Source organism: Crinia signifera, chromosome 1, assembly GCF_055691185.1.
Source record: "Crinia signifera chromosome 1, ASM5569118v1, whole genome shotgun sequence".
NCBI classification, from domain to species: Eukaryota; Metazoa; Chordata; class Amphibia; order Anura; family Myobatrachidae; genus Crinia; species Crinia signifera.
The window spans coordinates 465,136,841-465,151,031 of record NC_139217.1 but is presented as its reverse complement, the minus strand read 5'-3'; the positions used below and the strand labels follow the sequence as shown (position 1 = coordinate 465,151,031).

General features: G+C 47.9%; 2 protein-coding genes across 10 annotated transcripts in view; both read left to right on the top strand.

The window, feature by feature from the left end:
* Nucleotides 1–14,191, top strand: part of LOC146023205 (urea transporter 2-like) — a 45,494-nt gene that overhangs the window by 14,497 nt on the left and 16,806 nt on the right. Inside the window, exons 1-2 of one of the 9 annotated variants that reach the window (XM_083155343.1) lie at nt 12,344–12,512; nt 13,327–13,350. The exons of 4 other annotated variants lie outside the window; for them this stretch is intronic. In XM_083155343.1, the coding sequence (XP_083011469.1) occupies nt 12,462–12,512; nt 13,327–13,350 (75 nt within the window). In that variant the 5' untranslated portion in view covers nt 12,344–12,461. Of the gene's footprint in view, nt 1–9,720; nt 9,863–9,887; nt 9,990–11,265; nt 11,326–12,343; nt 12,513–13,326; nt 13,351–14,191 lie in introns of those variants that run through there. 4 more of the 9 variants (XM_083155347.1, XM_083155349.1, XM_083155351.1 and 1 more) reach the window with 4 other exon arrangements.
* Nucleotides 9,888–14,191, top strand: part of LOC146023302 (urea transporter 2-like) — a 61,611-nt gene continuing 57,307 nt past the window's right edge. Inside the window, exon 1 of the mRNA XM_083155355.1 lies at nt 9,888–9,989. The gene's annotated coding sequence lies outside the window, so the exon portion shown is untranslated. The remainder of the gene's footprint in view (nt 9,990–14,191) is intronic.

Genomic DNA, 14,191 nt, shown 5'->3' with positions numbered 1-14,191 from the left:
GTCCACCGTACGGTCGGTCCAAGATGGCACAAATTACCGATAGCCGTAGGATTGGTGGTATGTCCAGTCCACAAAACTGTGGGTGTGGGGACTTCTGCAGAGAATTGCTGTAGTAGATGCAATTAGGGTGGTACAAAGGGTGGTACAAAGTTCTCTTTGTAGAAAATGGGGGTGTCCAAACAGCTCTCTAACGTGTTTCGCCACTCTGGGTGGCTTTATCAAAGGTGGGTGACCCACCATTGATAAAGCCACCCAGAGCGGTGAAACATGTCAGGAAGCTGTTTGGACACACGCCGCACAATAGTGCCCTCAATTTACATTATGGCACCCATTAATGCACATTATTCACATTATGCCACACGGTAGCTGCCCTTATCCGCTATACACCACGCAGTAGTCTGCCTTTTATCAAATTATGCCACGCAAACCCAAATTATGCCAGACAGTAGTGCCACTTATTGACATAACATTACAGAGCATTGCCCACAATTCCCATTATGCCACACAGTAACCCTAATTCTTTCCTCCCGCAGCCTAACCTTAACCCCCCCCAACATCAACGCTAACTCTCAACTAGTGCCTAAACCTCTCACACACACACACATGGCCTAATGCTAAGAAAACAATATTAACAATGACAATAAATATACAACTGGAACTGACCCTGAGGGACAGAGCTGGGTGGCGTTCACCAGGAGTGGAATCACCTGCAGCTGGTTGATAGTGGGGATCGTTAGTCCCGTAGAAAAATTGCAACAACAAAAAATGGTATAGCAGCGCACAATTTTGAGAATAAATGAAAAACTATTTTAGATTGGATGATCTTTAACCAAAATTTTAATAACACACAATATGATTTAAAATAATGCGCATATACAGTAGCATAAAAAAGTAATAAAACAATAGAAGAGCACCCCAATAATATGCTTAGTGCCACCGGAGAGTCCGTTTTTATTATTCCCCTGGGAATAGATGATCTTAGTAGAGATAGTTACCACCCTTAATAGGGTATGTGAGTCCTCCAACAGTCCACCGTACGGTCGGTCCAAGATGGCACAAATTACCGATAGCCGTAGGATTGGTGGTATGTCCAGTCCACAAAACTGTGGGTGTGGGGACTTCTGCAGAGAATTGCTGTAGTAGATGCAATTAGGGTGGTACAAAGGGTGGTACAAAGTTCTCTTTGTAGAAAATGGGGGTGTCCAAACAGCTCTCTAACGTGTTTCGCCACTCTGGGTGGCTTTATCAAAGGTGGGTCACCTACCTTTGATAAAGCCACCCAGAGTGGCGAAAAACGGGTGTGTGACCCATCTTTGATAAAGCCACCCAGAGTGGCGAAACACGGGTGTGTGACCCACCTTTGATAAAGCCACCCAGAGTGGCGAAACACGGGTGTGTGACCCACCTTTGATAAAGCCACCCAGAGTGGCGAAACACGTTAGAGAGGTGTTTGGACACCCCTATTTTGCCCATCTATACCAGATTGAAGTTTGAACCAACCCCAATAGTATGGCATTAAGTATATTATTGGGGTTCACTTCTATTGTTTTATAACTTTTTTATGCTATATGCGCATTATTTTAAATCATACTATGTGTTATTAAAATTTTGGTTAAAGATCATCCAATCTACTGTAAAATTGTTTTTCATTTATTATCAAAATTGTGCGCTGCTATATCGTTGTTTTTTTTTGCAAATTAACAATGACAATGTAATAATCACGGAGGGCTCCAGGCGTCTCAAAGCGTTGGATACATGGCATTCTTGCCTGTACCTACCTGTGCATATCTCAATTGGGATGCTTTTGGTTTCCTGACCGGTTATGCGAAAGTAACCTGCACAGTATGTGACTGCAATCAGTCTGAAGGACACCAGGAAATAATCCAGAACTTCCCAATTCAAGCTTCCTTCTGGTCCTTCCACGAGCTGGACACAGTACAGTTTCATGTACAACACTGTAGTGTATGTTGTATATGGGATTTATCGTTTATCCTGTTATAACCTACAAGGTTGTTGACCACATTTTTATACAGTTAAAAGAACTTTTATCTTGTTTGACCTAATGCACCATGGGCCTGATTCAGACCTGTGCGCTAAGTATATTCACAGCCCAGCGAACATGAGCAGACCCTCTCCATCAAAAGCGGGGCTGAATTCAGACCCAAACAAACGAGCCTGAATCGGCCTCATATTTATGTATATGTTTGTTTGTTTGTTTTATGGGAATAATCATCTGGAATTATCATCTCTCTCCTTCATATCATAAATGGAGCAAAATACTAAAGAGTAACATTTGAGGCGAGATGTACTAAGCCGTTAAAAGTGATAAAGTGGAGAGATAAACTATCAACCAACCAGCTAATAACATCATGTAACATCAAAGTAAGGAGGTGTTTGGCTGGTACTTTGTCACTCTCCACTTTATCACCATTCAAGGCTTAGTACATCTGGCCCTTGGTGACAGGACTGACTGAATGTTTCAAAGGGAAGTGACATATACCAGTGGTTTGCAATACGTTTCCAGATGTGCAGTGCGTAGGTAGAGTAGACACAATCTAACTCTGTGGTTGTTCATTTCTGACTAAAGCTCTGACAAGGAACAGAACCGTATGTAAGCATCTCTTATATATAGCATGGTCACTTCTTATATATGGGTTTCAACAGAGGCCAATAGAGAACCAATGTTTTCTATGTATACAAGATTGATCTGCGACAGCAGGAGAGTACTGGCTGACTAAGAGATGATTTGGGGGAGGAGGCACCATCCTGAAACACTGTGTTTGGGTGGTTTGGAGAATTTCTGCATGAGATATGGTCCGTAGAAGATCAGGAGCGATGGCTCAGTTAGAGAATGAATTAGGCAACTCATCCAGCTTGAAACACCAGGAAAATCTTGGCCTGAGCGTAGTTTCTTCACGATGAAGTCCCCATCAGCTGACCCAAGGGCAGAATGAGACTCAATTGACTTTGTGGCACAATAAGCTACACAGATTTGGTGTCCGTCGCTCAAAATCTGTCTGGGATATTATCAGTGGTGATGGATCCTGGATCTACACCTTCTACCCTAAGACCAAACTACAGTTGGCCTAGTGGACCCCCATTGAAGTAGTGCCACCAAAGAAATTGCGACATGGGGCAAAAAAGACAGTGACTGTTTTTGTGGCTAAGACTGGTCATGAGGTCATGTAGCTACCATACCACTCATTCACCAGCACACCATCACTTAGGGTTGGTATGCCAATTAATGTCTCCACAAGTGCTAAAGCCATTTCCAGACACTGCCCAAGAATGCACTAGTGGCGACCTTCTCCAACACAACAATGCTCCTGCCCAAGTCCAGGAAAGTGATATATTTTCTTGCCCAAGAACGCCTCCAGGAGCTTGGGCATCCACCATACAGTCCAGACCTGGGCATCCACCGTACAGTCGCATATATCAAGCCAAAGAAGCCTGGGATTCATTCGGAGTGAAGCTGCAGTAGAAGACTTCACCCAGCATGTAGAAGACCGACCTACAGTACTCCAAACTGGTTCTGCTGCTTCCCCAAGAGGTTTGAGCTCCTGCAATGTAGCAGATTCCTCTGTGGAATACTTAAAAAATGTAGTGTTCTCTTTGTTGGTATATAAAATAATTTCGCACACCTTTCGCTGTGTGATTAGCAGCGACTTATATGTTTTTTTGCCTTTTTATCATTGCGATGGTCTGCTATATCAGAATCATCTCCAGTTTGTTGTTCAAAAATCATATAGGTTACTCGTTAACATATTTACAGTTCTAAAGTTCAAATGCATCTAGTTTATCTCGTTTAGATGTAAGAAAGTAAAAGATAAGGTGTGGTAGACAAACACAAGACACAATGGTGGGTAGGTGGCTACATTAATGTCTGGAGAAAAATTCTCCTTGACACTGGACCTAATCCCAGGCATTTCCTATAAAAGTTTATGGCAGAAACTACCTTGTGCTGTTGGTTTTATGTAAATAAAAGATGATGTATTTATGAGGGAACATTAGGTTATATAGAAAGAGGTAAAGACTTTGGTGACACTTTCTCAGGGAGCAAGCAAGAACCCCGGCAGGGAATGTGTGTGACCGGATTCTGGAGAACTGGCGACTCTTTGAACACTAATCAGGGCGCTCTGGAGGTACAAGAATAAAGATGCAGTGACTTCTACAGAAGCAATTCTGTCCCCTAACTGAGTAGCAAAACCCAGCAGCTCTGGGAATACCCCTTGTGACAAGGAATCACATACACTGGATACATAGGCGAATCTAGGGGGTGGTCCGGGGGTGCACAGGACCACCCATTAGCTCATTTTGTAGCTGAGGGATGGGGCTTTCCAACGAGCCCAGCCGCGTGTCTCTAGCCCCCTGGGAACCAGAGATACTGCCAGGCAAAGCTGGAACATTTTCCCTATAGGAAAACATGGGACCCGCTAATTTCTACCCCCACCCAGTTCAACGGCTGCCAGTTCCCCCTTCGGCATCACCATACCTCCCAACTTCTGTGTTGGGGAAATAGGGACACTCGCGCGGCGAAGCCGCACGAGCGCCCGAAAAGGGGCGGGGCGTATGCAAATGAGGGCGCGGCTTAGCATAAGCCGCAACCTCATTTTCATACGAGAATAGACGCTGTGTGCATGCGCACAGCGTCTATTCTATTAGATTGGGGGGTCTCCCAACTGCCACCCCCCGCAGCGGGACAATGCCTGCCGCGGGTGGGACAGCGGGACAGGACCCGAAAATCGGGACTGTCCCGCTGTAATCGTGACAGTTGGGAGGTATGCATCACTGAAGCTCGAGGTTGATCTCAGTCAAACCCAAATTTCTGGGCCTTCAATCTGATACAAGGATGGATCCATATGGGTTAATTGGTTTCAGGGATATTGAGGTTAAACCATTTTTTTTTTTTTTTTCATTTCTTAAATGTAATTTCATGACTGTTTATGTTCTTTGAGGGCAGATTTCTCTGGAACCAAACAGCCCAGTTTCACGGGACCAAAATCATTCGAAGCCCACTCAAAAGTTCTTCAATATGATACTGGTCTCATGTAAATGGGTCAGTTGATTCCGAAGTTATAGCTGGATGGTTTAAGGGGGGTAGGGAGTGGGGAGTGGTTGTCTCTCCCCCTCACACCACAAAATGCAGGGACTAGGCTGGTGTATAAGGGGTCAGCCTGGGTATGTCCCTGCATGATCCTGGGACCATATTCCCGGGTAAATCTCTGCATTTTCTGTTGTGAAAGGGGTATTATTTCAAACAGCCGTGACCTGCAGTGCTCTGAATACAGCTGGGCAGCCCCCTGCTCTCTGCCCAGCTGTCAATGACTGTCACCCCTGCAGCTTCCGCTCCAATTCTTCACCCCGCTTTCACCTCAGCCCGCCCCCCCTTTAATCATGTGGTGCTCGCGCCCGGCGTGTTCCCCCGACGTCATGCACAACAACAGCGCGCACAATATTTCAAATGTCCATTCGGCTAGAGGGGACACCAGGAGGGGAGTGGGAGCGTGCTCTGCGCTCCTCTCCACATAGAAGCAGCTGCACCGCTCTCCATCTCTCCCTGCAGCAGCAGCAAAGGCTCATATAAAAATTTACAGTAAGTGGCACTTTTGGGGGCATTGCTAAAGGGAAGCTACAAGTGGCGGTATGTGGGGGCATTATGCATAATGTGTGGATTAATGTGTAAGGGGCATTATGTGTGCAGCATCATGTGTAAGGAGCATTATGTGTGCAGCATCATGTGTAATGGGTACTGTGGTGCGCGGCATCATGTGTAATGGGTACTATGGTGTGCGGCATCATGTGTAATGGGTACTAGCAATTCATCAAGCAAGAACCCCCTAGCAATGAGCATGTAGGTAAGCAGCACTTATGTGGCAAATATGTAATGGGCATTTTGGTTTGTTATATAGTATGTAATGGGCATCATGATGTGTGGCACAATGTGTAATGGGCATTATGGTGTGTTGCCTTATGTGTAATTGGCATTACGGCGTGTGGCTTTATGTGTAATAGGCATTACTGTGTATGCTGTAAAGTGTAATACCACACCCCTTTTTGTGAGGCCACGCCCCCTTTTTGCCGCGCAAAGGTCCCCCTACTGCTGTGTCTAGATCTGGGACCACCCATTACCATAATTCTAGATTCGCCTATGACTGGATAAGATGATGACTTGTTCTTTATTTTGTAGCAGGTAAACAGCATACCAGGTAAACAGCATAGGCAAGCGGGGTTCCAGCATTGCAGCATACAGGTGTCACCGCATAGTACAAACTCCTCAGTATGTTCCAGTGGTCCTTACCGTAGCCCAAACCTCCAGGTATCACCTGGGCAGCTTTTCCACCATCAGGAGCTCTGACCCTCTGCCCTGGAAACACTTATATCAGGAGAGCACAAGTGCTGCTAATCAGCCCTACCTAGATCACATCAGTTTTCCTGCTGCTGCTACTGCTCTAAAACCTGGACCGGGTCCACCACAATACCTTCATGTGGAAGTATGCCGTCCCTGCCACACCCTGTGCTGTGGTGTTTTTTACATTTCCATTGAGGAAGTTGATCTAAGCGTGGGTGGTCCCAGAAATGAAACCTGTAATCTGCAGTTGACTATGTCCACATTATCAAACGCTACAGCTAAATTGTCATAACAACTGATCTTGGTATATTGAGTGTGTCTATTGGATGACCTGTAGAAGGATAAGTTGTCAGTTAAAGGGCTTGCACACATTTGCACATGCACCGCCCCCCCCCCACACACACACACACACACACTTCCTACTGTAAACCTTTCATCCTATGGGTGGGGTATACGAAGCAGCGGCGGTACATCACACAGCCCATCAACATGATGCTCATCGCATATGTATTGACATAGGTGCCGATTCTGTGGATGCTTGAGGGCCCGAGCACCCACAGAAATTGATGAGCACCCACCCGCTCAGCAGCGGCCCATCCGCCCGTGTCCCGCTGCACTCCCTCTCCTTCATCGCTGGCACAGGTACTGTGTGGGCACCTGCACTGTGGGGGCATTTATGTATTTGGCACTGTGGGGGGGATTTTTGTACCTGCACTGTGTGGGCATTTATGTATTTGGCACTGTGGGGGCATTTATGTATTTGGCACTGTGGGGGCATTTATGTATTTGGCACTGTGGGGGGGATTTTTGTACCTGCACTGTGTGGGCATTTATGTATTTGGCACTGTGGGGGCATTTATGTATTTGGCACTGTTGCCATAATTTGAATATTGGAGACAACTGTGCTGCGTAATATAAATCAGTATTATTTTGTGGCCACGCCCCTTTCCCATGAAGCCACTCCCCTATATTTTTGGCTTGAGCACCCACCAGCAAAAACATAAATCAGCGCCTATGTGTACTGATATATGTGATATGTACTGATATATGCGATGAGCCACACAAAGGGCAGCGTTGCCCTTTGCGATCTCTGTTGCTGCCTGGACTTCCGAGTTGGTGACACATGTGTAGAGACTGTAGTGGCTGCGGCAATGCTGGGAGGGATCCGTGTCAGGTTTATTTATCATACCTTCCAACTGTCCCGCTTTCCGCGGGAAGGTCCAGTTTTTTGGGGACGTTCCTTGGTCCCATGACAGTGTCCCACGGCGGGGGGGGGGGGGGGGTGTAGTTGGGACTCCCCCCTGTCACCCATGAATAGACACTGTGCACATGCATCTATTCCTCCAGCCTGAGGGACTGGGGACACAGCCAACAGCTCACAGAGCCGCTATCCATGCCCCCATCGCGTCAAAAATGGGGGGCGTGACCTCGTGGGAATAGGCCATGCCCCCTTACCTTAATTTCAATTTGATTTGCTTTTGATTTCCCCAACTCCACCCCCTTTCGATTTGGCCTTTCACATTCGATTTCACATTCAATCTGCACTTTTGCATTCGATATCGAATTCCATTTACATTCAAGGTACATTGTACACATTTGATTTACCGGATCTAATTCGATATTTCCTGGCCGGCACAGTCTATTTTTCTTTTCGATATATAGAGAAAACGGGAGCGTGTATCGAATCGAATGCAGATCCAAAGCATCTTAAAAACCATTCGATTTCGATTTTCCTTCTATAAGCAAAATCGAATCAAAAACCTGTCAAAATGGAAGCGTGTGTACACCCCTTTACTAAGATGGGAGTTCTATCTCAGATGGGATGTTGCTATAGGCAGCCAATCAGAATCTACTAGACAGGATCTGATTGGTTGCCCATAGCAACAGCACATGTGAAGTAGAATCCACATCTTAGTAAATTTGCCCCAGAATCTGTATCTGTATGCCCATAGCAACTTCCCATCTACAATCTCCCATCTTAGTAAATTTACTATGCAGACTGCATTGTTGCTAGGTGCTAGGAATGTTCACTTACAGCCGAAGGGTGCGCAATCCAGGATGATTTACACAATATATAAAGGTCATTACAACAAACGTATCGGCAATATATGGAAGTGGACTATTTATTTGTTGAAATGTATTACCATCAGTCACCAGCAGATGGCGGTATATATAATTCACAGACTGGGCCTGTCCAACAAGGGAAATTCCTGGTGGGTCCCACTGCCTGAGAGCCCCGCCCACTCCTCTAAAGGTGCCCATACACTAGTAAGATTTATCTTCGGATCTGACTGGTTGGAACAAAAACATGGTTACGGACAGTGCTATTTTTCAGCAGGCTCCAGCAGGAACAGAGGGCCTTATTCTAGTTCACTCTTTCTGACAAAATCCTTCTTAGATGGACAAAACCATGTGCACTGCAGGGGGGCAGATGTAAAATGTGCAGAGAGAGTTAGATTTGGGTGGGTTATTTTGTTTCTGTGCAGGGTAATTACTGACTGCTTTATTTTTACACTGCAATATAGATCTCACTTTGAAGTAAAACCCCACCTAAATCTAATTCTCTCTGCACAAGTTACATCTGCCCCACCTGCAGTGCACATGGTTTTGTCCATCTAAGAAGGATTTTGTCAGAAAGAGTGAACTAGAATAAGGGCCTCAGTTCCTGCTGGAGCCTGCAGAAAAATAGCACTGGTTACGGATGAGTGACAGTTTGTCAGTTTTCCAGCATTTCCAAGCAAATGTTCTGATCCATAACCATGTTTTTGTTCCAACCAGACAGATCTGAAGATAAATCTGCGTGTGTATGGCCACCTTGAGGGTCAGTAACTTGGTGGAGCAGGGTCATGGATGAACTTGTGGGCCGGGTTTGTTACTATGGAAACTACACAAAGACCGGCCCTCCTGAAAATCTTAGAAAAAAAAATTGGTCTCACCATCCTGCCCCATCTCTCCACATGTTTCCTTATATACCCCTTACACATCGCAAATGGCGGTGCAACTGCAGCGCCCAAGGTGGGACTCTGGAAAGGTATTGTACGTGTCCGCCCATCATTTTCTTGGGTGTTGACCCTTTTTACACAGAAAAAATATCCATGTTAATCAGCAAATTACCGGGTACAAATGTTGAACCCGGTAATTTGCTTTTCTGTGTGAAAGGGGGAGTCAGACTAAAGCCCCGTACACACAGTTCAATTTTGACTAACTCTCTATTCGATTTTGCTTATATAGTCAAAATAGAATTGAAATCGAATCCAAACCAAACGGTTTTCAGCTGCATTCGATCTCGATGAGCGACTATAGATCTGTACTATATAGTATAAATCAAATGTGTTCACTGCGATTGAATCGGGATGGAATAGAAAACGATGTGCAGGGCTTAGGACCGGCAAAATGAGCGGGATTTACAGACCAATCTGTCTGAAAAGCGTATAAGTATCTCTCTGTCCCACCTTTCCTTCTGAGCTGATAGTCACCCTGAACCACCACCTGAAGAGAAGGAAGCAATTAATGGTAAGTCTGAGCAGCAGAGGAGAGAACAAGGAGAGAACACTTTACTCTGCAGGTTCCCAAATCTCTGGAGCTCTGAAGTTCTGTGATAACGTCGCAGTGAAGTGAGAGCGCACGCTGCCACCGACCGGTGAGTGTCATCATACCCTGGGGGGAATACTACTGGAAAGAGGCTAGTGTCAAAAATGGAGTTAAACTAGCTTCCTAAGCCATGTACAGTACCTGGTGTGTGTCCTTATTCCCACCCAGGCCACTGTTAGGATGCACACAAGCTGTTATAAGTGTCCTGTAAGCTACACAAGAATTGTACTTGGATGATATACATGTATTGGCATTTCCATGGGTCCCACAGCCCATGTTCTAGGGGTACAACAACAACAACTTAAAAAAAAAAAACTAAATTATTTTTTTATTTTTTATTTTTTTGGGGGGTTTATTTTTGTGATAGTACTTTGCTATCTCCCTTTACCATGTGCATTATGGGAGTGAGCGGCAGCTGTGACACAGATAAGGCGGCCTTGTACAGCCCCTGTGTGCCACTATAAAAACTGTAACAACTTGCCAGAAGCCGTGAGGCTGTATCAGAGGATACAGAGGAGGTTGCCAGTAACTTCCTACTAGACACAACAGACAGAGGGCCTGAGAGTAGCCGCAAGTGTCTCTTCTATGACGCTTACATAGTACGGATTCAAATCATTGATGGGGTTTTCTATATTTGGAAATACTACTGAATTAGCAGAGGAGCTATATTTGGTGGCTACAGGCTGTATTAGTAATCTCTTATACATACCTCCCAACTTTGGAACTACAGCAGGCAGGACGCCTAATTTGGGGGCGTGGCCTATACTCGCGGCTCTTCCGCGAGGTCACGCCCCCATTTTGCCGCTATGGGGGCATGACCCAGAGGCTCTGTGAGCCTCTAGCCATGCCCCCAGCCCCCTGGCTGCAGGAATAGACGCTGTGTGCATGCGCACAGCGTTTATTCCCCGCTGCTTAGCAGCTGACAGGGGGGACTCCCAACAGCCCCCCCTCACCGCGGGACACTGCTGGCCGCGGGTGGGACAGCGGGACAGGCCCTGACAATCGGGACTGTCCCGATAAAATCGGGACTGTTGGGAGGTATGTCTTATATATTTAGCCAGATCCGTCACTCAAAAGCAGTGTAGGTAATGGTGGGCGGGGTTCCACGGGTGATTGACAGGCCCATCCACCGTTATCCACAATGCAGAACCTGCATTACAAGTTCTACACATCCTATGTCCTAAACAAAGCTCCTGTCCCCTACTCTCCCACCACTCCCCATGTCTGGCCAAATACCACCCAAACCCCGCCCCACGGCTGAACACCACCCCCTCCACCCCAGCACACTGACTGTGACCCAGGATGCCTTTAAGTTTGCTGCAGTGGCTCATGTGTACTCTCCTAGTCCTCCTGCCAGCTCCTTCCTCCCTGGCCAGACATCCACAGTGAGTACTTCTGTACTCAGCGTACAGCCCCTGCTGAAGGTGGCATGGCACCCCCCACATGGGGGGGGGGGTGCCCACGATTTTCAGGAGGGGGGGTCGCGGGTGGGGGGAGGGGTGCCCGCGAATTTCGGGAGGGGGGGTCGCAGGTGGGGGGATGGGTGCCCGCGATTTTCGGGAGGGGGGGTCGCGGGTGGGGGGAGGGGTGCCCGCGAATTTCGGGAGGGGGGGTCGCGGGTGGGGGGAGGGGTGCCCGCGAATTTCGGGTGGGGGGAGGGGTGCCCGCGAATTTCGGGAGGGGGGGTGTCGCAGGTGGAGTGCCCGCGATTTTCGGGTGGGGGGAGGGGTGCCCGCGACTTCTCGTGAGGGGGGGTCGCGGGTGGGGGGAGGGGTGCCTGCGAATTTCGGGAGGGGGGGTCGCAGGTGGGGGAGGGGTGCCCACGAATTGGGGGGGGGGAGGTGTCACTGGTGGGGGGAGGGGTGCCCGCAAATTTCGGGAAGGGTGCCCGCGAATTGGGGGGTGTGTGTCGCGGGTGGGGGGAGGGGTGCCCGCGATTTTCGGGGTGGGGGGAGGGGTGCCCGCAAATTGGGGGGGTGTGTGTTGCGGGAGGGGTGCCCGTGAATTGGGGTGTGTGTGTCGCTGGTGGGGAGAGGGGTGCCCGCGAATTTTGGGAGGGGGGGTCTCGGGTGGGGGGAGGGGTGCCCACGAAAGGGATTCTCTCTCTCTCTGCGATCCCTCTATCTCTCTCTGTGATCCCTCTATCTCTCTCTGCGATCCCTACCTCTCTCTCTCTGTGATCCCTCTATCTCTCTGCGATCCCTATTTCTATCTCTCTGCGATCCCTATCTCTCTCTCTCTGCGATCCCTCCCTATCTCTCTCTGCGATCCCTCTCCCTCTCTCCCTCCGATCCCTATCTCAATTACACTAGATCTCACATATATTTCTACTTCTAATGGGGCGTAGCCCCTCACGACGGTGTGAAGAGCGCCCGGAGGGCGCGATGAATCACCTAGTACTATGTATATATGATGTCCGGGCTGTTTATGGGGTGACTTGTCAGTTATGCTGGGGGAAGTAGCGGCACATCTCCCCGCTGCCTGGGGTTGAAGAGTCAACTGGACGTGCGTTATATATTGGATGCTACAACTTGTAAGTTGGCAAACAAACCGTCCAGTGTTATTAAACCTGGTGAGTATGTGTTGGGCACGGGTATTTAAGAAGAAATACTTATCAAAAATGATCACAGTAAACAAAACTTTTTTTGGGTACTCTTTACCTAGAACGGCGCCCATCGCGGGCATTGAATGCACAAAAAAATCGGGTGCGATGCGACCGACGCGATGCCCGCGATTTCCCATAGGGAACAATGTTAAATGTCTCAATTGACCCGATTTTCCTGTTCAATGCCTCAATTGACCAGGCCAAATAGGCACCCTGAAGTGTGAAATGGCCCCGACAATTGTTAACGCCACGATGAACGTGAACCCGAAGCGTGGCGAGGGGACGCGGATACCTGTGAAGGTATCCGCGTCCCCTCGCGGGGCTCGCTGCGCTCGCCTTGCTGCGCTCGCCACACTATTCTATTCTTAACTCCACGCCGACGTGGATAGTGGGGGTATGAAAAGGTCGTATGACGCGTACCGCCGCCCCTCGCGGGCTCGCTGCGCTCGCCACGCTTCCGGTTCACGTTCATCGTGGGGTGGCGTTAACAATTGTGGGGGCCATTTTACACTTCAGGGTGCCTATTTGGCCTCTGTGGGCCATTTAACATTGTTTCCTATGGAAAAATCGGGTCAATTGAGGCATTGAACAGGAAAATCGGGTCAATTGAGACATTTAACATTGTTCCCTATGGGAAATCGCAGGCATCGCGTCGGTCGCATCGCACCCGATTTTTAGTGCATTTAATGCCCGCGATGCCCGCGATTTTTTTACCTGCGATGACCACGATCAAAATCGTGGGCGCCGTGCTAGGTAAAGAGTACCCTTTTTTTGTTTCTAGAACTGGATATTGACATTTAATAAGGTACGGGTCAGTAGGCAACCACTATTGGTTGATGTGGTCAGTAGGTCTACATGGGGAACAAAGGCTTACATGAGTTTTTCTCATTTTTTGGTGTCTTTGTCGACATAGGTTGACTTGGACGCTGCAATAGTGTACCGCAGCCCCTTCGCGTGGCTCGCTGTGCTCAATAGCTTGGTAAGGTATAAACGGGTCGGCTCAAAAAAAACATAAACTCATATTGACCTTTTGACCATGTCAACTTAATGCATGTTGACATTTTTCAGGGGTCGACTTAATGACTGTCAACCTAGATGGTGTTGAACTAATGACCGCACACCATACAATGGTGGTAAACTGTTACCTATACGCATTGGACATTGTATTATTTGTATCGCCAATGTACAGGTCATGATGGTGCTGTTCATAAAGAATGCCGAAAGATGACTACGTATGTATGGTGTAACCATGATTAAAATATGTGGCCGGCTGGGGATGGGACATGGTGCAGGACCATCACAATACAATTAGTGTATGCCATTCCCTGACGGCAAACATCGCAATAACACCATCAAATGGTAAAAGCCGCTGATAACGGAACAAAAACCTTAATGTTTGTGAACCATCCAGTGGCGTAACTACTGTAAGGCAGCCCCAGCAGCCGCTTGGGGGAGCAAGCAGCAGCAGGGCCTGTGTGGGCGCCGGCACCCGCTCGACGCACTGACATGCTGCTGCCTGCTGCTGCCCACTGACTGAGCACTGGAGGCGAGTCAGCCGCAGCGCGGGTGTGGCCATGGCAGAGATGACAAATTCTCCCACTGATTCAATTGACTGTACACAGAGCTGGCTATTGGCTACTGTGTAC